The 27,338-nt window shown below is 50.9% G+C and overlaps 2 protein-coding genes across 2 annotated transcripts; both read left to right on the forward strand.

Annotated features, from left to right (window-relative positions):
- Positions 1–4,848: 4,848 nt before the first annotated feature.
- adcy3a (adenylate cyclase 3a) lies at positions 4,849–23,927 on the forward strand. Its single transcript, XM_062466396.1, is given in 23 exon segments — positions 4,849–7,135; positions 8,901–9,050; positions 11,994–12,124; positions 12,552–12,663; positions 12,742–12,822; positions 12,824–12,870; positions 13,103–13,261; positions 13,369–13,534; positions 13,680–13,799; positions 14,121–14,263; positions 14,571–14,732; positions 15,215–15,302; positions 16,272–16,388; positions 16,541–16,800; positions 16,881–16,962; positions 18,070–18,228; positions 20,839–20,985; positions 21,110–21,223; positions 22,601–22,727; positions 22,910–23,034; positions 23,440–23,625; positions 23,668–23,689; positions 23,902–23,927. Coding segments are annotated over 21 exon segments (3,348 nt in total). The 5' UTR covers positions 4,849–6,460; the 3' UTR covers positions 23,623–23,625; positions 23,668–23,689; positions 23,902–23,927.
- A 775-nt stretch (positions 23,928–24,702) lies between these two features.
- LOC134024023 (uncharacterized) lies at positions 24,703–26,723 on the forward strand. Its single transcript, XM_062466397.1, has 2 exons — positions 24,703–25,856; positions 25,915–26,723. The coding sequence occupies exons 1-2, from the start codon at positions 24,710–24,712 to the stop codon at positions 25,953–25,955; spliced, it is 1,188 nt and encodes a 395-aa protein (XP_062322381.1). The 5' UTR covers positions 24,703–24,709; the 3' UTR covers positions 25,956–26,723.
- Positions 26,724–27,338: the final 615 nt, after the last annotated feature.

The raw sequence follows: 27,338 nt of genomic DNA on the forward strand, positions 1-27,338 counted from the left end.
ACTATGCCAGGAAATATGAAGGGTATACCTTGCTCCAAAGCAGTACCTGAATATTATCATCAGTTTTTCAGGTAATCTTGAAACACAAAGAATCAAGGAGGACTTTTTATTCAATTGTATAAAGTATTTTCATTGTTTAAAGTAGCCTATATGTTGACAAGCCTCTATATTACCTCTCCTCTGGCTTCCCCAATATTATAGGTGCAATATACTGTCCCCATGGGTGTATCCAGGCCCATTGGAAGACTCAGGGGGTGACTGCCTGGTGCCCCCATGGTTGAAAGTGTTTCTAAAATGCCCAGTGGCAAAAATTAGACCAAGTGCCCTACTGTCTGCCATTCACATTGTGAAATATGCTTGAGTGCACAGGATGCCCCATGCAATAAATGACAGTGTGCCCTCTATAAATGTAAAAACATGTCTTTATGAGTTCCTTTATAGTATAGAAAATGTGATGCAGTACCCTATAAGGTGCCCTTACAATGGCCTAAATTGGACTGTTCCCATGCCCTTACTTCCAATGGAAAAAGGTGCTGTTATGAAGTGCCCTTTATGCTGCCCCTACATGACAGTGTCCCAAATGTTGCCCTTTCCAAAGAAGACAATTAGATTCTGTGCCCAACAGTCTCCCCTAATGTTCCCAGTAGGGCATGCTTTCCCAAAGTGAGGCTGTGACAACACTTGGCACAGCCACAGTCTGTCACTGTCCAAGCCCCCTCTGGATCTGTGGAGGCAGACTATGTTAATTGGAAATACTCGTAATATAATAATGATAGTCATGCTGAGCAATTTTAAATGACTGTTCTGCCAAACAAACTGTGCAGTTTGGGTCACCTTCTGATCTAAAAAGTCAGTGCTGGATCTGTGCAATACCAGTCATTTCAGTGAATCCCCATTATAGTCATGGTTATCTTTCCCTTTTATCTTAAAGCTCAGCATTTAGCCTATCAGTTAATAAATGTGTGTGGCAAAGTTATTTTGAAGTAATTTTTGATTTTGTTCAAGATGTGAAGACAAAAACATTATTAGCCCACATCAAGTGCAATTAACCATGGCCTTCTTCAGTGTTTTGAATTTTATCCTACAATTTTCAATTGCTGCCACGTTCTTTTTTGGGCTATTATTCTCAGTCTCCTGTTGAGAATATCGACCATAGGCTAGCCTGTCAGAACGGTTTCAGACAGCTCATCAAATTACGCTAATTATCAGTAGGCCTAAATGCATATATATATATATGTTAAGTAGATTTGGTAAGTCTACAATTTACGCATTTTAACGATCGTAATGGTTTGACAAGTTGTCTCCCTTGCCATGTTAATTGCGGCAACATTGCCCTTTTTGGGGACAAAAAAACTCAAAAAATCAATTTACGCTGCTGAAACAACACACCTCTGCTGCTTTACGCTATACTTTTTGCGACATAACTCCTCTTTTCGACGATCGCCTGATCTGGGCTGCACAGTCTAAGCTTATTGAGGTCTAGCTTGAATTAGCGTTGCCTGTTAGTGGAACGGAACGTTAGTGGAACGGCTTGAGGCTTAAGTCTAAGTTGACGTTTACCCAAGTGAGACTTATTCGTGTTAGCGCGACTTGCGTTAGCGACGTTGATGGAACACCCCCCAGAGCCATAGAAAAGAGAGTTGCGACACTTCCATAGACTCCCATTGTTATCGAGGAATGCGGAAGTAAAGCGTGTCACATGCGACCTGTAGTTCCAAACATTGCATTTTCCACCGTTCAACCCCATTCATTTTCAGTGTCTCCGAAGCAAGTTAGTTGGTAAATTGATGAAAATCCTTCATTTTTTCATATTTTTACCACCACATATCAATTGTTATTAGTAGTATTTCATATAGCTAGCTTTAGATAAAGTTAATCGTAAGATTATAGCTTGTTTGATTCGAAACGCAGTTAGAGCTAGACTGTAGGTCTAGCTAGTATCTAACATAAACAACACTTTTACTGAAGCTAGCTAGAGAGCACGTGTATCATAACCAGAATTCAGTTGGCTTATAGTCTGTCAAATTAGTTCTAATTATTGGTGTTCGTTGGCATACAAAGTAAGTCTTCTATATATAGCTCTTATTAGCCTAGTTAGTAGAGCTAGCAACAATGAATTGCAAATTAAGTGGTCAGAAGCAAGTTAGCTGGTAAATTCACGAACATCCTGCATTTTTTCATATTTCGACCACCACATATCAATTGTTATTAGTAGTATTTTATATAGCCAGCTTTAGTTAAAGTTTATCGTAAGCTTGTTAGATTCTAAATGCAGTTGGAGCTAGATTGTAGGTCTACGTAAGCAACACTTTTACTCTAGCTAGCTGTACATGTATCATAGCCAGAAGATCACCGGATCACTACAAACAAAAGGAGTGGAAGAACACAGGACATATTGTACAATAAAATGTTTTATTGAATGCAGTTGGTTGCCTTGTTTATTCTGTTCTATTTACCAAACTCCTTTCTTGTCTTAAATTGAGCAGTTGCTGGTGATAATGGTTAGATTCAACTTGCATCAAGTACTACAAATATAAGTGTTGTTAATGTGGTAGGCTAAATTGTAAGTGGGCTGATGAATAAAAAAACGTTTAACAAGACCCATTTACTTCAACCGTCTAAGGTTAAACGTTAAGTGGAACAATATAGTCCTCATTAGGCTACTGTTTGGTATGTACAGTATGGTACAGTACAGTTTGTACAGTAGAGCAAGCATAGCCATTTCTAGCTCTGCTTCACAATATTGCGTTATGTATAAGTTCATGTAATACATACATATTAATAAAGTATCAGACATACATGATACAACACACCAGTAACCAATTGACATTGTGACATTATACTGAAAATGTCCGTGAATCGACATGGTGCTGCTGTCTGTCCCGCCGAAAACCATTCAAACAGGTTGACAGCAGTGGGGGTTTTGTTTAACTACATGGAGCTACCGGAACCACGTGACAAAAAAGCTCTAGCTTTTTTCCTGTGTTTCACTGGCAGTGAGTGTTCACAATGTTGTATTTCACTCCATTCTACACCAAACACGTCAGGGAGGACTGCCTTATGTAGATACGAGTCTGCTGAAGATAGCCAGAATATCGGATTTCTTTAACCGAGCCTGTTTCATTCATCATTTGCCTGAGAAAGCGACTACCGGTTGACAGCAGTGTTTTTTTTTGGAACTACAGCGAGCTACATGAACCACGTGATCACGTGTCGGCGAGATCAAAGCGTGTCGCAACTCTCTTTTCTATGGCTCTGGCAAAGACTAGCATGGTGTGGATTGGTCACGTCAATAGGTGTGTTCGACTTCATGCAGAGCCGGCGGCGCCGACAGCCGTCTGCAGCTGGCTGACTTGAAGCAGTGAATGCTATTGGCTGCTTCAAGTCAGGGGGCTGTCGTCACCGCCGGCACTGCATGAAGTCGAATACACCTAATGTTTTTAACACAAATAAAATAAACGATTTGCTCTCGGAAACACTTTAGGATGAGTCTGTAATCATAAATTGCACATCAGATCAACAGCCACACATCATTTACCACGTTTATTGTAAAATAAATTCAAGAACATAATCAGTGACATTTTTTATTATTATTTATTCATCTGCTGTCCAGATGTTAAATGGCGTGTCTTAATCCTACTGTAAGTCGCTCTGGATAAGAGTGTCTGCTAAATGACTAAAATGTAATCCATCCCATAATCTCAATCTTTTGATTGAGCTCATTATCCTCTCTCCTTATGTAACTCTGTAAGCAAATAATGAACATGTTGGCTGGTCTCTCTTTTCTCGACAGGACTAATGTAATCATGAACAATGACTGCTGGAGTGTCACCTGTAGCTCTTTTGGTGTGACTCTGGGCCACAAATCCTCTGGATCACCGCTTCCAAGGCGACATGAACACTGCCATGGCCTTTGGTTCGCAGGCTTTCATGATGGAATTACACATCAAAGGAGGAGGACAAACTGTGTGTGTGTGAGTGTGTGTGTGTTGTTTGTATATATGTGTGTGTGTGTGTGTGTGTATGAGCGTGTGGTGAGTGTGTGTGTATGAAAATGGGAAAACCATGTGAGCACATTAGCCTCAAAGGATGGACTCATCTGATTTCTGGGGAGGGGAGAGGAGGGGATGTAATTGGTTGATTGAGGCCACAGAACCCTACAAGCTAGGTGTTGATAAATTATTTCCTGACGTCTGGATATTGATCAGAGAATCAATATAGGGTGTCAGTGGAAGGATCTATACAGACCTCATGGCAGCGTCAATGACAGCCCGTGTCAGACGGGTCCAGTCCGCTAGTGATTACAGTACTGCTGCCACACTGACCTGGTCCAGCCCGCTAGTGATTACAGTACCGCCCCCACACTGACCTGGTCAACAACACATGCAGTCTCTCTCTCTCTCTCTCTCTCTCTCTTTGTTTCTCTCTCTCTCTTTGTTTCTGTCTGTCTCTGTCTCTCTGTCTGTGTCTCTCTGTCTCTCTCTCTGTCTCTCTCTATGTCTCTCTCTATGTCTCTCTCTATGTCTCCCTCTCTCTCATTTTGTGAGCCAGATAAAGTCTGATATTGCTGGCTGATAAAGGCTGCCCTTGCCCATGGCAATTCGGATCAATATTTGAACAAGTCTAGGCTATAAATATGTTTTAATACTTTTATACAATTTGTTATGATTTGCGAAAAGTCCTATTCATACGCCAATATTTTGCTCAGCAAAATTTTTAAATGCAGGCTACTTTGCTAAATGTCTATCTCTGATCTCCAAGTTTGTTTCTTCTTTAGGTGACAGAGCTCTCGGTTGTGCATGGGGGCGGGCTTAACGGGCGGAGAAAGTGTCATAGTAGCCAGTCAGAGAGCAGTGTTGTTCCGCGTTTTCTACGGAAGGCTGTTGAAGATCAGGGCAGTATTCGGCGTTACAGCCACTAAATGTGTCGATGAGGCTTGTACAGGGTTTTATATGATACCAAGATGCCGGCCGGGTGCTGATTTCATGATCGAAAGAGACATTAATCCCCACTGAGACGACAACTATCTAAAGGGGACCTAAAGTGTCCGGTTTTTCATGGCTCGGTAAGCGGATGCAACAATATGCCGATGATTTTCACAGCATCTGGCACTAACCCTCGGCTCAGAGTGCGTATCGTTAGAGAGGAAGCTCACAGATCCCAAACATCTAGTCATCGGAAGATGACAGACTGAAAGATCACGTTTCTTTGGCTATTTTTGTCAGTCGTGTGAAATTAACAACATGTGTGAAATGGAGCCTTTTTCGCCAGTCGATCGGGTTTGGTGGATATATCAAACCAAGCCTTCATATTCATCTTAAACTGAAATTTAGCAAAACCGATTTTACACCGAGGCCTATGTTTAAATTGACTCTTCTTATCGTTATGTCAAGCATTTAAAATTGTCTTTACATTCATACTCGGGGCGAGAACACACCAGCCCTGTGCAATTTAAATGGAGAATTCCGTTTGGATGTTATTTGTGTTATTTTAGAAATCAATTTTCTTGTTCAGTAGAGTGTTGTTTAGAGCGCAACATGTAGCCTGTTTCCTGGACGCGCTCTATGAAATGAGCAACACTCCAGCGTAGAGCTCCGGGGATATTATCCTCTTAAAACACAGACGCTATCTACTCAAGGGACACATTTTTTCTGAACTACATGCCGTCTTTTCATATGGACAGTCAAACCCCAGCCTAGGCTACATGTCGGTATTTGGGTTCGTTTTTTCCTTTTCCGCTGGTCATCAAGAAGTTGGACTATTGGGACCGGAGCTGCGTGAGAGACCGCAGCCGCGTGAGAGATTGTACTATATGTAGTTTTGAAGGTTGAATGGAAGGGGCTTTGCCCACTACCGTGCCCCTTCTGCATTCCACCTTCCCGGTGTTTTTCTTATGTTACTTTTCGCCATGGAAACCCCACGTGAACGATGGCGCCGACTCCAGTGGACCGAGAACGGAGATAGGAAATAAACACCAAGGTTTTTTTTTAAAGGAAACAAGGACATTCATGTGGCACATGTGAGCTCAATTCAGGGACTATGTTGGCATTACTGCCCTTATACCTGGACTGGTGCTTCTGAAGGAATCGCATCAGCCGCCATTTGTACCCTGAGTACTTTATGGACACATTTGTACCCTGAGTACTTGATAGACACTGTGAAGGGAGGTGTTAGGGTTAGAAGTGTGTGGAAGCTTATGTGTGTTCTGTTCCTCCAGGACAGGCCTCGTCATGGCCCAGAACCAAAATGACCAGTCACACAAAACCAGCATGTAGGAGTGACTGGTCAACACACAACAGGGCCTGACTGTCGGCACGGTTACAGTTAGGGTGAGCCTCTGACAAATAAACAGAACAGGGGGATGTTACAAAACAGGCTCTGAAGGTGATTTTGCTCCTCCATCATAAGGTCACCCTAAACAGAGTTGTTGTTGTTTACAAGCCGCAGGTTTGTGTTCACCATGCCTCGCAACCGGGCCTTCTCAGAGCCGGAGTACTCAGCAGAGTACTCTGCCGACTGCTCGGTGACGCTGCCGTCCGACCCGGGCCAGGCGGTGGGCCGGACGCACGAGGTAACGGTCCGTAGTTCTGGCTGCTGCCTCTGCCTGCCTCGCTTTATGCGCCTCACCTTTGCCCCCGAGTCTCTGGAGAACCTGTACCAGACATACTTCCGGCGTCAGCGCCACGAGACCCTGCTGGTGCTGGTGGTGTTCGCCGCGCTCTTCGACTGCTACATCATCGTGATGTGTGCCGTGGTGTACACCGGCGACAAGATGGCGTCAGTGGCGGTGGCGTCAGTGGGGCTGGCGTCCGACATCCTGCTCTACGTGCTGTGTCGCTTTGGCCTGCTGCCAGGCCGTGTGACGCGCAGGGTGGTGCCCTACGCCCTGTGGGTGCTGATTGCTGCGCAGGTGTTTTGCTACCTGGGACTGAACTACAGCCGCTGCCACCAGGCCAGCGACACGGTGGGCTGGCAGGCCTTCTTCAGCTTCTCCTGCTTCCTCACACTGCCACTCAGACTCACACCCATCGTGCTGATCACTGCCGTGACCTGCAGCATTCACACCCTGGTGCTGGGGGTCACCATCGCACAGCAGCAGCAGGATCACATCCAGGAGGGGGCGCTGGGGAGACAGGTGAGGAGGGGAGACAGGTGAGGAGGGGGAAGGGAGGGAGACAGGTGAGGAGGGGAGACAGGTGAGGAAGGGAGACAGGTGGGGAGGGGGAGGGGAGACAGGTGAGGAGGTGGAGAGGGGAGACAGTGGAGACAGTGGAGACAGGTGAGGAGGGGAGACAGGTGAGGAGGGGAGACAGGTGAGGAGGGGAGACAGGTGGGGAGGGGAGACAGGTGAGGAAGGGAGACAGGTGAGGAGGTGGAGAGGGGAGACAGTGGAGACAGTGGAGACAGGTGAGGAGGGGAGACAGGTGAGGAGGGGGAGGGGAGACAGGTGGGGAGGGGAGACAGGTGAGGAGGGGGAAGGGAGGGAGACAGGTGGGGAGGGGAGACGGGTGAGGAAGGGAGACAGGTGGGGAGGGGGAGGGGAGACAGGTGAGGAGGGGAGACAGGTGAGGAGGGGCAGGGGAGACAGGTGGGGAGGGGAGACAGGTGAGGAGGGGGAAGGGAGGGAGACAGGTGGGGAGGGGAGACGGGTGAGGAAGGGAGACAGGTGAGGAGGGGGAAGGGAGGGGAGACAGGTGGGGAGGGGAGACGGGTGAGGAAGGGAGACAGGTGGGGAGGGGGAGGGGAGACAGGTGAGGAGGGGAGACGGGTGAGGAGGGGAGATGGGGGAGTAGTTCCTGGTGAGTTAGGGTTAGTTTCTCACCTGGTGAGTTACACCTATGGGAGCCAAAGGAGAACAGGTGCAGCATGCTAGCTCTTCCTTGTTTACTGCTTTAGAGGAAGTAAATCACATGACCGTTCATTAACATGTCATAACTAGCCATCCAGGAAGTGTGGGCTGATATCCCAGAGCAGCTGTGCTGATCACATGGAGGTGTGGCTGAGCGCGTGCTCTGCCCCTGCTGCAGTCTCAGCCATGAAACAACCATATTGATCCTGCTGCATGTCTGTATTTATGAAATGTTTTGATAGCAGAGCGGAAAACAGAGCGAAGGTTTGGAGTGTCCTGACCCAGACAGGCCTCTTAGATGTTGTCAGAGTTACTGCTCTCTACCTCCCTGTCCTCCGTTCTCCATGTTCTCTTGTTTCTCTATCATAATGGCACATTATCGTCCAGGACACTATAGCTGCCACGCCAGGACACTATAGCTGCCAGGCCAGGACACTATAGCTGCCAGGCCAGGACACTATAGCTGCCAGGCCAGGACACTATAGCTGCCAGGCCAGGACACTATAGCTGCCAGGCCAGGACACTCTAGCTGCCAGGCCAGGACACTATAGCTGCCAGGCCAGGACACTATAGCTGCCAGGCCAGGACACTAGCTGCCAGGCCAAGACACTATAGCTGCCAGGCCAGGACACTATAGCTGCCAGGCCACTATACCTGCCAGGCCAGGACACTATAGCTGCCAGGCCAGGACACTAGCTTCCAGGCCAGGGGACTCTAGCTGCCAGGCCAGGACACTATAGCTTCCAGGTCAGGACACTATAGCTGCCAGGCCAGGGGACTCTAGCTGCCAGGCCAGGGGACTCTAGCTGCCAGGCCAGGACACTCTAGCTGGCAGGCCACTATAGCTGCCAGGTCAGGACACTATAGCTGCCAGGTCAGGACACTATAGCTGCCAGGCCAGGACACTAGCTTAGTATCGACCGGGACGATCAGGAAAGTTCAGACCACAGGACCCTGCCTCAGCCCCCCCATGACATGAGTGAGTGTGTACGTGTGTGTATATACTATATGTGTGTGTACGTGTTTATATGTGTGTGTGTGTTCTGAGCAGCTCCTGGCTAACCTGGTGATCTACATGTGCTCCATCACTGTGGGAGTCATGTCTTACTACATGGCCGACCGCAAGCACCGCAAGGCCTTCCTGGAGGCGCGCCAGTCCCTGGAGGTAAAGCTCAACCTGGAGGAGCAGAGTCAGCAGCAGGTGAGAGACGGGGGGGGGGGGGGGGGGATGGGGGGCAGGGATGGAGGGAGGGAAGGGTGGAGGGAGGGAGGGAAGGAGGGAACGAAAGGTGGAGGGAGGAAAGGAAAGGTGGAGGGAGGGAGGGAAGGAGGGAACGAAAGGTGGAGGGAGGAAAGGAAAGGTGGAGGGAGGGAGGGAGGGAGGGAAGGAAGGAAGGAGGGAGGGAAGAGTGGAAGAAGGGAGGGGGGGAGGAAAGGAGGGAAGGAAAGGTGGAGGGATGGAAGGGTGGAGGGAGGAAAGGAAAGGTGGAGGGAGGGAGGGAGGGATGGATGGAGGGAGGGAGGGAAGAGTGGAAGGAGGGAGGGGGGGAGGGAAGGAGGGAAGGAAAGGTGGAGGGAGGGAAGGGTGGAGGGAGGGAAGGGTGGAGGGATGGAGGGAGGGATGGAGGGAGGGATGGAGGGAGGGACGGACTGAGACAGAGGAAGTACTGAAAGGTCATAATGTGGCTTGTAAAGAGAGAGGAGAAGAAAGGGATAGGCAGCAGTGTGTGTGTGGTAGTCAGGAATGTGTGTGGTAGGCAGCAGTGTGTGTGGTAGGCAGCAGTGTGTGTGTGTGTGTGTGTGTGTGGTAGGCAGCTGTGTGTGTGGTAGGCAGCAGTGTGTGTGTGGTAGGCAGCAGTGTGTGTGGTAGGCAGCAGTGTGTGCGTGTGTGTGGTAGGCAGCAGTGTGTGTGACTGTGTGTGTCACACACAAATTTAAATATTATACAAGGCCAGAATTCCACACCGACACCAAAAAATGCCATCTGGACCAATTACAAATTCCAGTAACTGTAATATTGCATGGCTGCTTAATCTGTAACGCGTAATGATTTAGTGTTCACTCAACTGAAAAAGTGTGATCCTTGTGGCAAAAATCCTCTCAGATCGTCTCCTCGGCCTGTCTTCATTTTGCTCGGATTACTGCTGTCATTTCACCAGGAGGCATATGCGAGGCAACCCGCGTGCATCCAGGTTTACACCTGCTTTTAAGACGCGCAGTATTTTCACCGCAAAATAGAGGCACACTTTTACGTGCGGTTTTGGACATACCGCTAGGGGTGCTAAGGGTGCTGCAGCAGCCCCTGACAGCACAATAATTAAAAATAATATGACTTAAAAATCCACCACCCCGGCACAGCCCCGCAGTAGCGGACTGGCCACCGGGAGCACCGGGGGAGAAGAATAACCATGGAGAACCAGGCTAAGAAACGTAAGGGTGGGGCTGAAAAATGGAGACAAAAAGAAATCACCTTCACAGCTGTGGTGGCGTATACAGGGACCAGTTCTGGTGGGCAGGTCTGGATCAAAGTCCATGGACTGTTTTTTACTCCCAGTCCATCCTTGCCGCCCCGCAACATTAAGCCCCCGCACCCCCCTGATAAAATATGTTCCCGTGGCTATTCTGCGGAATACATAATTAGGCGCACTTTACGCATCCCCTCCCATCTCTTTATGGGAAACTCCCACTTTCCCCTTGACCCTTCCGTGAATGCATATGCATGACACGGAAAAGCGCAGTTTGCCATTTTCAGCGACAGGCAGTCTGCGCTTTTACCTCAGTGCGTCATGTTTTAACATACCTCGCCATGCTTTTATGTGCAAATTGTGAAACAAATACGCCTGAAGTGTGCGCAAAAGCGTTAGTACATGAGGCCCACAGAGGTGGAACGAGAGAGAGAGAGAGAGAGAGAGAGAGAGAGAGAGAGAGAGAGAGAGAGAGAGAGAGAGAGAGAGAGAGAGAGAGAGAGAGAGAGAGAGAGAGAGAGAGAGAGAGAGAGAGAGAGAGAGAGAGAGAGAGAGAGAGAGAGAGAGAGAGAGAGAGAGAGAGAGAGAGAGAGAGAGAGAGAGAGAGAGAGAGAGAGAGAGAGAGAGAGAGAGAGAGAGAGAGAGAGAGAGAGAGAGAGAGAGAGAGAGAGAGAGAGAGAGAGAGAGAGAGAGAGAGAGAGAGAGAGAGAGAGAGAGAGGAGAGGAGAGATGAGAGAGAGCCGAGAGAGGGGAGGGAGAGTCCCAGAATACTAATGGAGAAGCAGAGGCTTCTGGGAGAAGAGGGCATCTGGCCAATCAAGAAGCCTCCGGTTGCTGCAGGTTACCATGGTGACCAGTCTCCTGAGACGATGTCAGCTGTAATCAAAGTGCTGACTCGCTCATCCAGTTCTCTCTGTCATTCTGTCTCTGTCTCTCATTCTCTCTCATTCTCTGTATCTTTCATTCTCTCTCTCTCTCTGTCTCTCTCACTGTTGTGTTTAACCTCTTCTCACTGGAGTGTGTGTGAGGGTGATACACAGTCATGTGTCTTCATCAGCATGCGTCAGAGTGTGTGTGTACATGTATCTGTGTGTGTGGCGTGTGTATGTAGTGTGTGTTGTGTGTATGTTGGTGTGGTGTGTGTATGTGGTGTGTGTATTTAAGCCTTTGTTTGCTTGACACGTTCAAGTTCATATTGCTGGTGTTTAATCACTTAGATTCAGGCTCTGTAGCTTGGCCTGGGTTGAGGCAGTTTGAGGCAGGCTCTGTAGCTAGGCCTGGGTTGAGGCAGTTTGAGGCAGGCTCTGTAGCTAGGCCTGGGTGCAAGCAGTTTGAGACAGGCTCTGTAGCTAGGCCTGGGTGGAGGCAGTTTGAGGCAGGCTCTGAAGCTTGGCCTGGGTGGAAGCAGTTTGAGGCAGGCTCTGTAGCTAGGCCTGGGTTGAGGCAGTTTGAGGCAGGCTCTGTAGCTAGGCCTGGGTGGCAGCAGTTTGAGGCAGGCTCTGTAGCTAGGCCTGGGTGGAAGCAGTTTGAGGCATGCTCTGTAGCTAGGCCTGGGTTGAGGCAGTTTGAGGCAGGGTCTGTAGCTAGGCCTGGGTGGAGGCAGAGTGCAAATATCTGTTTTGATTGTGTGTGTCGTTTTTAAGCCTGGATCCATTTATCCTACTCCCCCCTCCCCCCAGGAGCGCCTGCTTTTGTCCATCCTGCCCAAGCACATCGCAGACGAGATGCTGCAGGACATGAAGAAGGAGGCCAGTCAGAAGGAGATGCAGCAGTTCAACACCATGTACATGTACCGCCACCAGAATGTCAGGTAGTGGGGGGCACCAGGTGGGGGGCACCCGGTGGGGGGCACCCGGTGGGGGGCACCAGGTGGGGGGCACCAGGTGGAGGGCACCCGGTGGGGGGCACCAGGTGGGGGGCACCCGGTGGGGGGCACCCGGTGGGGGGCACCCGGTGGGGGGCACCCGGTGGGGGGCACCAGGTGGGGGGCACCCGGTGGGGGGCACCCGGTGGGGGGGCACCCGGTGGGGGGCACCCGGTGGGGGGCACCAGGTGGGGGGCACCAGGTGGGGGGCACCAGGTGGGGGGCACCCGGTGGGGGGCACCCGGTGGAGCATGAGGAGGAGGGGCAGGAGGAGCAGGAGGAGCAGGAGGGGCAGGAGGGGCAGGTGGGGCAGGTGGGGCATGAGGAGGAGGGGCAGGAGGAGCCTCCTGGCTAACATGTGTTCTCTCCTCAGCATCCTGTTTGCAGACATCGTGGGCTTCACCCAGCTCTCCTCCTCCTGCAGCGCCCAGGAGCTGGTCAAGCTGCTCAACGAGCTGTTCGCTCGCTTCGACAAGCTGGCCGCCGTGAGTCTCACTCTCACACACACTCACACACACCCACACACTGACATACAGTACATGTGTACTTGTGTGTGTGTGTAGAAACACCACCAGCTGAGGATCAAGATCCTTGGAGACTGTTACTACTGCATCTGCGGCCTGCCTGATTACCGTGACGACCACAGCCGCATGCTCCATCATGATGGGACTGGCCATGGTGGACGCCATCTCGTAAGAGAGGCGGGAGGAGGAGGGGGCGAGGAGGAGGGAGGAGGAGGGAGGTAGTGTTGTGTGGTGTGACAGGTGTGTGGTGTTAGGAGGAGGAGGGGGCGAGGAGGAGGGAGGAGGAGGGAGGTAGTGTTGTGTGGTGTGACAGGTGTGTGGTGTTAGGAGGAGGAGGGGGCGAGGAGGAGGGAGGAGGAGGGAGGTAGTGTTGTGTGGTGTGACAGGTGTGTGTCCCCAGGTATGTGCGTGAGAAGACCCAGACGCAGGTGGACATGCGCGTGGGGGTCCACAGTGGCACCGTGCTGGGGGGAGTGCTGGGGCAGAAGAGGTGGCAGTATGACGTCTGGTCCACCGATGTCACCGTTGCCAACAAGATGGAGGCTGGAGGGGTTCCAGGGTGAGACATTGCCGACCAGCCACCACCCCTAGCTAGCTAGCCTAGTTAGCTCCTGGAAAGAGATGGCAGGTTTAACATCCAGATCTCCCCGCCTCTCTTCCCACCAGGCGGGTGCACATCTCGGAGAGCACCATGCAGTGTCTGCAGGGGGAGTTTGAGGTGGAGCCGGGGGAGGGGGGGGAGAGGTGTGACTACCTGAAGGAGCGAGGAATCCAGACCTACCTGGTGGTCGTCCCCAAGGACCCCATGGGGCGGAATGCTATCAATGGAGTGGTGAGAGGAGCACACACACACACACACACACTCACACACACACACACACACTCTCACATACACAACATACACACACACACACACACACACACAAACTCACACACCTGATGTATGACCTCACAGCTCCTGTCCCTCCTCCTATCAGAAGCTGTCTGTGACCTCGTCCAATGGCAACTCTCCGTTGCTGATCAACACCAGGGAGTGTAACGGGAGTGTGAACACAGCCTGCACCACACCTGAGGAACCAGAGGACCTGGACACACGGGTACACACACTCATTCACACAGTCTTTCACTCACACACACACACTCACCCACACACACTCATATACTCACACACGCACACACACATGCACACACACATGCACGCACGCACACACACACACACACACACACACACACACACACACACACACCACAGTGTCCAGTACACCTGTGCCATACTCACTTTTTCTCTCCCTCCCCTCCCTTTCTCTGTCTCTCTCTGTGTCTCTCTCTTCCACCCTCTCTCCCTCCCCCAACCTTCTTTCACCCTCCCTCTGTCTCTCTATATTTCTTCCACCTCTTTCTCTCTACCTCCCCCCCAGGTGGTGAACCCGTCCTTCCCTAACCCCCGGCGGAGGCTGAGGCTGAGGGATCTCGCGGAGCGCGTCATCGATGCCCAGGAGAACGAGCAGGAGCTCAACAAGCTGCTCAACGAGGCTCTGCTGGAGAGAGAGACCATCCAGGCGTGAGTGTGTGTGTGTGTGTCTGTGTGTGTGTGTGTGAGTCTCATTAGAGGACCAGCAACGTATTTCCCCTTTTCTCTCTTTTTCAATCATTTATCCCTCTGTTCCTCTCTTTCTTCCTCTCTCCCTCTGTTCCTCTCTTTCTCCCTCTCTCCCTCTGTTCCTCTCTTTCTCCCTCTCTCCCTCTGTTCCTCTCTTTCTCCCTCTGTTCCTCTCTTTCTCCCTCTCTCCCTCTGTTCCTCTTTCTCCCTCTGTTTCTCTCTTCTCGCCTCTCTTTCTCCCTCCCTCCCCCCCACCCTCCTCCGTCAGCCTGAAGGGGAGACACACCAACCCTCTGTCGCTGCGCTTCGTGGACCCAGAGCTTGAGACCAGGTATTCTGTGGAGAAGGAGAAGCAGAGCGGCGCGGCCTTCAGCTGCTCCTGTGTGGTGCTGCTCTTCACTGCAGCCATGGAGGCCCTCATAGACCCACAGTGAGCTGCTCCCTCTCTCTGCCTCCCTCTCTCTCTCTCTCTCTCTCTCTCTCTCTCTCTCTCTCTCTCTCTCTCTCTCTCTCTGCCTCCCTCTCTCTCCCTCTCTCTCTCTCCCTCTCTGTCTCTCCATCTCTGACTCCCTCTCTCTCCCTCTCTGTCTCTCCATCTCTGACTCCCTCTCTCTCCCTCTCTGTCTCTCCATCTCTGACTCCCTCTCTCTCTTCCTCTCACTCCCTCTCTCTCTCTCTCTCTCTCTCTGTCTCTCCATCTCTGACTCCCTCTCTCTCTCTCTCTGTCTCTCCATCTCTGACTCCCTCTCTCTCCCTCTCTGTCTCTCCATCTCTGACTCCCTCTCTCTCCCTCTCTGTCTCTCCATCTCTGACTCCTTCTCTCTCTTCCTCTCACTCCCTCTCTCTCTCTCTCTCTCTCTCTCTCTGTTTGCACACGTTCCATTCTCACCTCTCTCTTCTGTCTCCTGATAGGTTGATAGCCAACTATGTCACCCTGGCAGTGGGAGAGATCCTGCTGCTCATCCTCACCATCTGCTCCCTGGCGGCCATCTTCCCTCGGGTGAGAAGTCTCCCCCCTCTCCGCCTCTCCCCCATCCATTTCCTCTCCCTCCTCCTCTTCCTTAAGAACAACCGATCAGAGAGCAGAAGTCGGCCAGTCGTCTGTTGACAGAGAAATATGACCTGAAATGCACATCACAGTCAGGGTCTGTTGAATTCTGCTTAGGCAGCTTACGACAACGCCATCGAACAGCTGTGAAACAACCATGTTGTGCCGTGTGCAGCAGACTGGAAGTGTAACGTGCCTTGTCATAGTGGAGCGTGGTGTTGACGAAGGGCTTGGTACCCTGAAACACCAGAGCCCAGGAACTTCATGGAAATGTTAAATGTATTGACAACAGCAATGTATTGTAGTATTGATTGATGCAGCTGTTATGTACAAGTATTGATTGATGCAGCCGTTATGTACAAGCATTGATTGATGCAGCCGTTATGGGCAAGCATTGATTGATGCAGCTGTTACGTACAAGTATTGATTGGTACTGTGCCCCTAGCTTGTAATGCTCGCTATCTTTCTCATGCCTCAAGGCTTTTGAAGTCCATGAACATAATGGACGAACATACACGTCAGCACATACAAAACTCTCTCTCTTTATCGCTCATTCTGTCTCTGTCCATCTCTCTGTCCATCTCTCTCTCCATCTCTCTCTCTCCCTCTGTCTCTCCCTCACTCTGTCTCTCCCTCTCTGTCTCTCCCTCTCTGTCTCCTTCTCTGTCTCTCTCTCTCCCTCTGTCTCTCTCCCTCTGTCTCTCCCTGTGTCTCTCCCTCTGCATCTTGGTCTCTCTCTCTCTCCCTCTGTCTCTCCCTCTCTGTCTATCCCTCTCTGTCTCTCCCTCGCTGGCTACCCCATCGTGGTGTTATTTAGAAGTATTATGGGTTTTGAGGTGAATGAGGCTGTTGTTTACCTCAGGATGCTACCTCAGGTGTTGTTTACCTCAGGATGTTTACCTCTGATGTTGTTTACCTCAGGTGTTCCCTAAGAAGCTGGTGTGTTTCTCCACCTGGATGGACCACACGCGCTGGGCCAGGAATACCTGGGCCATGGCTGCCATCTTCATTCTCACCATGGCCGACATCGTGGACATGGTGAGAAGCTCTAGTCGTATTACCATAGTGGGGTGGTGGTAAATGTGTTATGTTAGTCACTAAATATGTTAGTGATGTGTCTGCTTTTCTGAGTCATCCCTCCCTTTCTTCTCCCTCTTGTCGCTCCCTGTCTTTCCTCCCCTCCCCCACAGCTGAGCTGCGTGTCTCCGGGGAACGCCACTGTCTCTTCGGCGGCCATCTTGTCAGGTGCGGAGGGCTGCGTTCAGAACCCAAAATACTACAGCTACATGTCTGTGCTGGCGCTCATGGCGACCACCATGCTGGTCCAGGTCAGTCACATGGTCAAGCTTACACTCATGCTCCTCATCACCGTGACGACTGGCATCGTCAACATCTACAGCTGGAAGGACATCTTCGACCGCTACGACATGGCCCGTTTCCAGGACTACCGGTGAGTGTATTATGATGGTATGGCAGTGTTGGTGCAGGTGTGGTTTACCCCCCCCCTCAGACGAGCCTGTGTTCTGCCAGGTCGGGGCAGGTGCCCTCCAGGTACTCCACCACCTCCATGATCCTCGTCATGATGGCCAGCCTCTACTACTTCTCTCGCCACGTAAGTCCTCAGCAGGGTGGGTCCTCAGCAGGGTGAGTCCTCAGCAGGGTGAGTCCTCATCAGGGTGGGTCCTCAGCAGGGTGGGTCCTCAGCAGGGTGAGTCCTCAGCAGGGTGAGTCCTCAGCAGGGTGGGTCCTCATCAGGGTGGGTCCTCAGCAGGGTGAGTCCTCAGCAGGGTGAGTCCTTAGCAGGGTGGGTCCTCATCAGGGTGGGTCCTCAGCAGGGTGAGTCCTCAGCAGGGTGGGTCCTCAGCAGGGTGGGTCCTCAGCAGGGTGGGTCCTCAGCAGGGTGAGTCCTCATCAGGGTGAGTCCTCATCAGGGTGGGTCCTCAGCAGGGTGAGTCCTCATCAGGGTGGGTCCTCAGCAGGGTGGGTCCTCAGCAGGGTGAGTCCTCAGCAGGGTGAGTCCTCAGCAGGGTGGGTCCTCATCAGGGTGGGTCCTCAGCAGGGTGAGTCCTCAGCAGGGTGGGTCCTCAGCAGGGTGGGTCCTCAGCAGGGTGAGTCCTCAGCAGGGTGGGTCCTCAGCAGGGTGGGTCCTCATCAGGGTGGGTCCTCAGCAGGGTGGGTCCTCAGCAGGGTGGGTCCTCAGCAGGGTGAGTCCTCAGCAGGGTGGGTCCTCAGCAGGGTGGGTCCTCAGCAGGGTGGGTCCTCAGCAGGGTGGGTCCTCAGCAGGGTGGGTCCTCAGCAGGGTGGGTCCTCAGCAGGGTGAGTCCTCAGCAGGGTGAGTCCTCAGCAGGGTGGGTCCTCATCAGGGTGGGTCCTCAGCAGGGTGAGTCCTCAGCAGGGTGAGTCCTCAGCAGGGTGGGTCCTCATCAGGGTGGGTCCTCAGCAGGGTGGGTCCTCAGCAGGGTGAGTCCTCAGCAGGGTGGGTCCTCAGCAGGGTGGGTCCTCAGCAGGGTGGGTCCTCAGCAGGGTGGGTCCTCAGCAGGGTGAGTCCTCAGCAGGGTGGGTCCTCAGCAGGGTGGGTCCTCAGCAGGGTGGGTCCTCAGCAGGGTGGGTCCTCAGCAGGGTGGGTCCTCAGCAGGGTGGGTCCTCAGCAGGGTGGGTCCTCAGCAGGGTGGGTCTGTGTACGAGCTCACTGTGCTTCTGGCATTTTTCTCCTCCCCAGGTGGAGAAGCTGGCTCGCACGCTGTTCCTGTGGAAGATCGAGGTCCACGAGCAGAAGGAGAAGGTGTATGAGATGCGGCGCTGGAACGAGGCTCTGGTCACCAACATGCTGCCGGAACACGTGGCCAAACACTTCCTCGGTTCCAAGAAGAGGGACGAGGTGGGCGGGGCTCTCCTCTCTATACATTATCTCCTATCTCTGAATACACTATCTCCTTTCTCTGTATATACTATCTCCTCTCTCTGTACACACTGTCTCCTTTCTCTGTATATACTATCTCCTCTCTCTGTACACACTGTCTCCTTTCTCTGTATATACTATCTCCTCTCTCTGTACACACTGTCTCCTTTCTCTGTATATACTATCTCCTCTCTCTGTACACACTGTCTCCTCTCTCTGTATACACTATCTCCTCTCTCTGTATACACTGCATATCCTCTCTCTGTATACACTGCATCTCCTTTCTCTGTATACACTATCTCTACTCTCTCTGTATACACTATCTAACTCTACTCTCTTTATAGACCCTCTAACTAAGATGTGGACATGCAGATGGAGGGATGAGGACATGCAGGGGGAGGGATGAGGGATATGGATATGCAGGGCGAGGGATGTGGGATGTGGGATGTGGACATGCAGGGGGAGGGATGAGGGATGTGGACATGCAGGGGGAGGGATGAGGACATGCAGGGGGAGGGATGAGGACATGCAGGGGGAGGGATGAGGGATGTGGACATGTAGGGGGAGGGATGTGGGATGTGAACATGTAGGGGGAGGGATGAGGGATGTGGACATGTAGGGGGAGGGATGAGGGATGTGGACATGTAGGGGGAGGGATGTGGGATGTGAACATGTAGGGGGAGGGATGTGGACATGCAGGGGGAGGGATGTGGGATGTGGACATGTAGGGGGAGGGATGAGGACATGTAGGGGGAGGGATGAGGGATGTGGACATGTAGGGGGAGGGATGTGGGATGTGGACATGTAGGGGGAGGGATGTGGGATGTGAACATGTAGGGGGAGGGATGTGGACATGCAGGGGGAGGGATGTGGGATGTGGACATGTAGGGGAGGGATGTGAACATGAAGGGGGAGGGATGTGGGATGTGGACATGTAGGGGGAGGGATGAGGGATGAGGACATGCAGGGGGAGGGATGAGGACATGTAGGGGGAGGGATGAGGGATGAGGACATGCAGGGGGAGGGATGAGGACATGTAGGGGGAGGGATGAGGACATGTAGGGGGAGGGATGAGGACGTGAACATGAAGGGGGAGGGATGAGGGATGTGGACATGCAGGGGGAGGGATGAGGGATGTGGACATGCAGGGGGAGGGATGTGGGATGTGGACATGTAGGGGGAGGGATGTGGGATGTGGATATGCAGGGCGAGGGATGTGGGATGTGGACATGTAGGGGGAGGGATGAGGACATGTAGGGGGAGGGATGTGAACATGTAGGGGGAGGGATGTGGGATGAGGACATGCAGGGGGAGGGATGAGGACATGTAGGGGGAGGGATGAGGACATGTAGGGGGAGGGATGAGGGATGAGGACATGCAGGGGGAGGGATGTGGGATGTGAACATGAAGGGGGAGGGATGTGAACATGCAGGGGGAGGGATGAGGGAGGTTACTGGAGCTCTGGGGTCTGTTCTCCGTACGTCGCTAACTGTTAACTGGATTTGATTGTTGACAATTTGTCATGATCTTGGATTGTTCGGTTCTTCAAAGCTCATTCTGGACTTGCTGTCATAGCAACAAGTCCTTTAGCTTAAACATGCTCGGGAGCAGGCTTATTTCATGTAAACATGATTTGATTGCTAATATATAAGCAGAGGTGATACAGGAAGTCTGTCACAGACTTGTCTTTTCCGTTTTTACGACAACAACCTGTTGCGGAAGGTGCAAGAATAATAAGCAGAATTTAACATGAAACCAAATTAATTGCTCATTGCGTGATAGATAGATCCTTAAGCACAGCGCGATATGCTACTCGCCTATACTTTTTGAGAGATAGCCTATCGTTGTTCATTTACATCATACATTTGTTGAAACCACATTATATGACATTAAAGATGATAAACAAAGTATGAAAATAAAAAAACATAGGCCTAGCTTCTAAGCGATAAAACATCTAATGTGGTCACTACTATACATTTAATTTGGTCTTCTACGTTTTGCCAGCCCTCTTTCTTGGATTTTGCAGACTTTGAGGTGTTCCCTGGCATTCTGATTAAATCTTCAACTTCGGAGTAACCTTCGAGCAAGCTGTTGCTCTGTTGGCTCTGTTGCGGAAAACACGGGGTGCTCTTTTTGGCCATGGTGAGCAGCCATAGACTTATGTGAGCAGCCAATAGCAGCGTTGCTGATCAAGGTTTCTACTATCGATACATACCCCCTTTTAGACCAACGTATAACTCAATCCAGCTATACTAATCATAAACAACAAGTGTGTTCGAAGAACCGAATTAGCCAGATCATGATAAGCAAGATGATGTCATCTTGGATGTGTCATTTGATCTTGGATGTAATAAGCGATGTACGAAGAACGGGCCCCTGAGCTGTAAGATCTTATATTTATTTCAACAAAACAGAAACAAAGGAATTGACTGAACATGACATTTATAATAATAATAATGTATTCATTGAGATTAAGGTTGCAGTGTAGATAGGAGGGATTTAAACCCTGCAACCCTTGATCTGAAGTCAGATACTCTAAGCTGTATCCCTCCAGCAGTCTCCTCACTCCCCTCCTAATGACCCCTCCAGGAGCTGTACAGCCAGTCGTACGACGAGATCGGGGTGATGTTTGCCTCCATCCCCAACTTTTCAGACTTCTACACGGAGGAGAGCATCAACAACGGGGGCATCGAGTGCCTCCGCTTCCTCAACGAGATCATCTCTGACTTCGACAGCGTAAGCAGTGATGTTGTCGTCCTTAGAGACTGTAGCTTCGCTCTCAGGAATAGGAACTGATTTGTCATGTTTTTAACTAAGACGTGACCTCTAACCCTAACCCTTTAATCTCTGGTCCCCGCAGCTCCTGGACGAGTCTCAGTTCCGTTGCATCACCAAGATCAAGACCATCGGCAGCACCTACATGGCCGCCTCTGGCGTTACCCCGGACGCCAGCTATGGATACGCGGGTCTGAAGGTACAGGATACGTCCTGGAATACTGCCGCTCACGTCTTTATTCAGGATTTGCGTGTGTGAGATATTTCATATTTATTCAACCGCAACAGGTTGAACAGTGTTTCAGACAAGACAAATGTACATGATCTTATAAATCAAGTTAGGGATGATGCCCGACGAGGTGTACGATATCATCCAATAATGGACGATGTGGAGGCGTGAAGCGTCCGACGCGCAGCGGATGATATTGTACACCTCGAAGGGCATTATCCCGCTTATACCATGGTCATTTGCCAACGCTTTGCGTTTATTCGAGGGCGGCGTTTAAATAGTAAGAGAGATTTAGTGAATTGTAGCTGCAGTGTGGCCATAGACAAACAAAGAATAAACAAGGAGGTGAAACAAAAAGCCTAGTGATGAAAGGCGAATTCGCGAAATCACACTTGTGATTTCCTTGTGTAATAAATACTGTTTTAATTTATCCAATTAAATAACTGTTTTCCTTTTTTTTTTTTGGTGCAGCGTTTAATCGAGGGTAGCGTTTATTACACAATGTTCATTTTTGGTGCAGCGTTTATTTGAGGGCGGCGTTTAATCGAAGAAATACGCTAGTTTGATTAGCGAAGTGAATAGCGAATGGGATGTGAGATGAGCGGTTATGTGACACTGACACAGAAAATTCAGAAAAGTAACATTTTTGATAGGTTGAAAGAAATATTGAAGTCACTCATTGTTGTAATTACATTTTAGCTTGTTAAAGTCTTTCAAACACACTTGAAAACACTTTGTATAGGCTCATACTATGTAGCAAGCGCAATAATTTAGAACTGTGAAAATACAGTTTTGCTGAAACTACTTAGTTGGTGTCCATATATCACCTGATAATGGACACCCCTGCAGCCAATCAGAATCGAGTATTCACCCAGACCATGGTATAAATCAATGTGTACTAGTTTAAGCCTGCGCAGGGTCAGTGAGGACCAGCCAAAACTGTTCTTTGATGATAAATACTCACCTCCTTGACTCAGACCACAAACTACTGTAGATCTCTGCCCTTCTAATGGTCTTCTGCTGTACTTTCTAGATGTACGTCTGTTTGGATCAAAGCGTGGGCTAAAATAATATAAACATGTCAAATATAGGGGTTACTAACGTGAGATGCCCAGCTGATGAGGATGATCCCTTTATTTAGAACCGCATCTCAACCAATCAAAAGTATCCAGAGTTCCCAAGCAGAACATCCACAGTTCTCCTTCAGGTTAGGCAGAGGTCATCCAGAGGTCATTGAGTGGGCTGGAAGGATGAGGACATGATTTAGAGGTTATAGTGGGATTGGTGATGATGATGGTGAAGATGAACGTACACAAGGGTGTTGAGTGCAGTTCCTGCTGTGACCAGAAGGAGGAGCTGTGTGAGCACGAGCGCTGGCAGCACCTGGCAGACCTGGCAGACTTTGCCTTGGCCATGAAGATCACACTAATGAACATCAACTACCAGTCCTTCAACAACTTCATGCTACGCATAGGTGAGGACTGAGCCGCACTGGGATTTGTGGTGTGTGATTGTGTCTGTGTGCGTGTTTGTGTGTATGTCAAGGTGTGTGTGTCTGGGTGTATGTCTGGGTGTGTGTGTGGGTGTATGTCTGTGTGTGTGTCTGTGTGTGTGTGTATGTGAGTACAGTTTGATGTGTTCTGAACCCCCTGCCAGGTCTGAATAAGGGGGCGGTGCTGGCGGGGGTGATTGGAGCACGGAAGCCTCACTACGACATCTGGGGCAACACTGTGAACGTGGCGAGCAGGATGGAGTCTACTGGGGTGATGGGGAACATCCAGGTGAGGAGAAAAACTAGAGCTGGGTTACATACTGAGGACTAGAAACATGGGACAGAAAAGAGGAGAGGGAGACACAGGACTGGAGGGGAGGGAGGGGAGAGTGCGGTGGTGTTGGTTGAGGAAGAAGCAGAGCTTGCAGAGAAGAACTCCTACATCATTACAATAACAACTGCATTAAGCCAAGCTTGTCTGGTGACAGATCGGCCATGGTTAGGGTTATAGGGTTAACCCTAACCATGGTCCCCCAACATCAGGGAGAGGCTTCAATTGGATTAGCAAATCTGGGAGTACTGGTGTTAGAGAACCTGGCTCACACACAAACAACATACACACACACACACACACACACACCACACACAGTCACACATTATGAAGCACCAATACAGCTGTGTTTGATGCCCCTAGGTGGTGGAGGACTGCTACATCATCCTGAAGGGGTACGGCTTCCGCTTCGTGCGGCGGGGGCCCGTGTTTGTGAAGGGGAAGGGAGAGCTGCTCACCTACTTCCTGAAGGGGCGGGACAAACATGGCTCCTTCATCAACGGCTCCTCCGTCACCCTACCTCACCAGGTGGTGGACAACTCCTGATCTCTCACACACACACACACACACACACACACACACACACACACACACACACACACACTCCTGATCTCTCTCTCACACACACACACACACACCTGATCTCTCTCTCACACACACACACACACACCTGATCTCTCACACACACACTCCTGATCTCTCTCTGACACACACACACACACACCTGATCTCTCACACACACACTCCTGATCTCTCTCTGACACACACACACTCCTGATCTCTCACACACACACACACACACACCTGATCTCTCTCTCTCTCTCACACACACACACACACACACTCCTGATCTCTCTCTCACACACACACACAAACACACACACACACACTCCTAATCCCCTCTCACATACACACCCTCTCACATATGCACATGTGGCACATACTCCTGATCTGGCAGACTCACACACACTCTCACACACACAAGCGCACACGCCACACACACGCTCACTTAGCCTCACACGCACACACACACACTCCTGATCGGACACACACACACACTCCTGATCTGACACACACACACTCCTGATCTGCCTGGACACACACAGGCGCTCACACTCACAACACACACAGAACCATATATACACACACACAGATACACACAGAACCATATATATATACACACACAGATACACACAATCAGATAAACACTTATGTTTTTACATTAAGTATTAATTGATGTTAAAGCATACCAACACAGTCTTTTTGATCCACAAAGCATTGTGGGACAAAGGGAATGTTCTTTTTCTAAAATACTATCCTTTATACTTTGCCTTTTCAACCCGACATTTAGAATCATATTAAAGAAAAGTTAAAATGGCACCGTAAACACACACTACTGTAAACACACACTTCAAGATGTAACAAACTCTTAAATTCAGATACTCACAATCGCCTTCCGAGAGAAACTATAGAGGGTGAAACGTTGTCATGCTGTCAACATAACACAATCAAACCAAACGTGTTCTGGCTTTTGGACTAAATGCCTGATTTTTAGTACTTTGTCCCATGTTACCAAACTGCATCTGAAGGCAGAACTGGGCTGTACCGAGATCATCTGCGCTGCCTGGAGGAAATGGATGAGGCGTGTTTCAGCCCTGCAAGGCCTGGCTGTCTGGCTCTGACCAGCAGGCCTCCACCCTCCCACCCTCCCACCCTCCCAACCTCCCACCCTCCCAACCTCCACCCTCCCAGCCTCCTGTCATCCTGGGGTCAGTATTACTTCTCCCTGGGTTCTGATCAGCCCCCACCTCCACCCTCCAGCCCCCACCTCCACCCTCCAGCCCCCACCTCCACTTCTACCCTCCAGCCCCCACCTCCACCTCTACCCTCCAGCCCCCACCTCCACCTCTACCCTCCAGCCCCCACCTCCATCCCCCACCTCCACCTCTACCCTCCAGCCCCCACCTCCACCTCTACCCTCCAGCCCCAGTACCCACCACCCCACCTCTATCCTCCAGCCCCCACCTCCAGCCCCCACCTCCAGCCCCAGCACCCCCCTCCAGCCCCCACCTCCAGCCCCGGCACCCCCCTCCAGCCCCCACCTCCAGCCCCAGCACCCCCCTCCAGCCCCCACCTCCAGCCCCGGCACCCCCCTCCAGCCCCCACCCCCACCCCCACCCTCCAGCCCCCACCTCCACCCTCCAGCCCCCACCTCCACTTCTACCCTCCAGCCCCCACCTCCACCTCTACCCTCCAGCCCCAGTACCCACCACCCCACCTCTATCCTCCAGCCCCCACCTCCAGCCCCCACCTCCAGCCCCAGCACCCCCCTCCAGCCCCCACCTCCAGCCCCGGCACCCCCCTCCATCCCCCACCCCCACCCTCCAGCCCCCACCTCTACCCTCCAGCCCCCACCTCCACCTCTACCCTCCAGCCCCCACCTCCACCTCTACCCTCCAGCCCCCACCCCACCTCTATCCTCCAGCCCCCACCTCCACTTCTACCCTCCAGCCCCCACCTCCACCTCTACCCTCCAGCCCCCACCTCCACCTCTACCCTCCAGCCCCAGTACCCACCACCCCACCTCTATCCTCCAGCCCCCACCTCCAGCCCCCACCTCCAGCCCCCACCTCCAGCCCCAGCACCCCCCTCCAGCCCCCACCTCCAGCCCCAGCACCCCCCTCCAGCCCCCACCTCCAGCCCCGGCACCCCCCTCCAGCCCCCACCCTCCAGCCCCCACCTCTACCCTCCAGCCCCCACCTCCACCCTCCAGCCCCCACCTCCACTTCTACCCTCCAGCCCCCACCTCCACCTCTACCCTCCAGCCCCCACCTCCACCTCTACCGTCCAGCCCCCAGCAACACCTCACCCCAGGGTAACCTGGAGATGGTCACAGGTTTGGAATGCTTCTGTGCCTCCCTGAAGTGTTGATGAGCCTGAATATGAAAATGGCAGGTGTTTAGCTGTCTGTGTGTTTGGAGAGAGGGGGAGACAGCGGGACGGGGGGGGGGAGGGAGAGTGTGAGAGAGACAGAGAGACTGCAGACAGTTCAAGTTGTATGTGGACATTAGTTGTGTGTGAGAGTATTTCACACACAGCAGACCACAGGGGTATGTTTGTATGAATGTACTCCATGGAAGACAGGATTGCAGGGGAAGATGCTTTGATGGTGGTTTTCCACCAGTATCTTTCTTATACTGGATGAAAGTGCAATAGTTTATTCTTCTACAACTCCCTGTCCAACACCCCTTGTGCAGTAACGACATTCCTGTCCCTTTAATTCATATTTTTATAAATAATGACTGTGTTTGTTTCAATTATATTTAAAGAGAGTGGATGGGGGAACTAACAGGTGTAAGTGTAAGTTGTACATACAGGTTAAGCGGTTAAAAGGTTTAATAATTTAATTTATTGCAGATGTCAGGGACACATTTTGTTTCTTACCCAGATGTGAAAGTGCCAATGCTGAAGGAATGACTGAGGTCATTGTGGCCAAAATGTGGGCCTTCGCTATTTCTATTTCTAAAGAATCTCAGGCTTGGAGAGTGAAAAGGCACTTTTAAATAGTCTGTAACTGTGGTGTTGAGTAATTGGTTACCCCTAATGTATTTCATTTCAAATACCTGTCATTTTAAAGTGACTTGATTTAATAAAAACAAATGACATTTTATAAATTGTCTTTTTGATCCATGACTTTGAAATGTGTGAAATTCCACAGAGATTCTGTCCACAGAGTTTTTAAATCAGTGTTTGTTAACCCTTTCATGCATGCATGATGACCACCTAACCCTAACCCAACCTTAGTTAGGATGTTGATCTCCATGATGACAACCTTAGTTAGGATGTTATGTGTTTTTAATATTTTTTAGGCATACAAAAATGAAGTTGAACATTCAGACTTAGCCCCGGTAAATTGTAGAGCTAACATTCCCTAACCGCTTAATCAGAAGGTTGCCGGTTCGATTCCGTCCGTGGCAGTTGACGTTGTGTCCTTGGGGAAGGCACTTCACCCTACTTGCCTTGGGGGAATGTCCCTGTACTTACTGTAAATCGCCCTGGATTAGAGCGTCTGCTAAATGAATAAATGTAAAGTCAAATAGGCCTGGACTGGTAATCTGTCATACTGGGTAAATGCTTTTTATTTTACACCTTTTGGGCTTGTGTAAAATAAAAACTTAATAAATAGAATAATAAATTTCCCATCGACCGGCCCATTAACCAGGGACAACATTGGTTCTTTCTATATGCTGACACTGGGATAA

The sequence above is a fragment of the Osmerus eperlanus genome, chromosome 7 (assembly GCF_963692335.1).
Source record: "Osmerus eperlanus chromosome 7, fOsmEpe2.1, whole genome shotgun sequence".
In the NCBI taxonomy this organism is placed as follows: domain Eukaryota; kingdom Metazoa; phylum Chordata; class Actinopteri; order Osmeriformes; family Osmeridae; genus Osmerus; species Osmerus eperlanus.

Bases quoted from the DNA above. Each gene is read 5' to 3' on its own strand.
- LOC134024023 (XM_062466397.1), top strand. From the start codon at position 24,710: ATGGATGAGGCGTGTTTCAGCCCTGCAAGGCCTGGCTGTCTGGCTCTG. The intron at 25,857-25,914 runs CTCCACTTCTAC...CCCCACCTCCAC, and splicing joins CTCCACCCTCCAGCCCCCAC to CTCTACCGTCCAGCCCCCAG.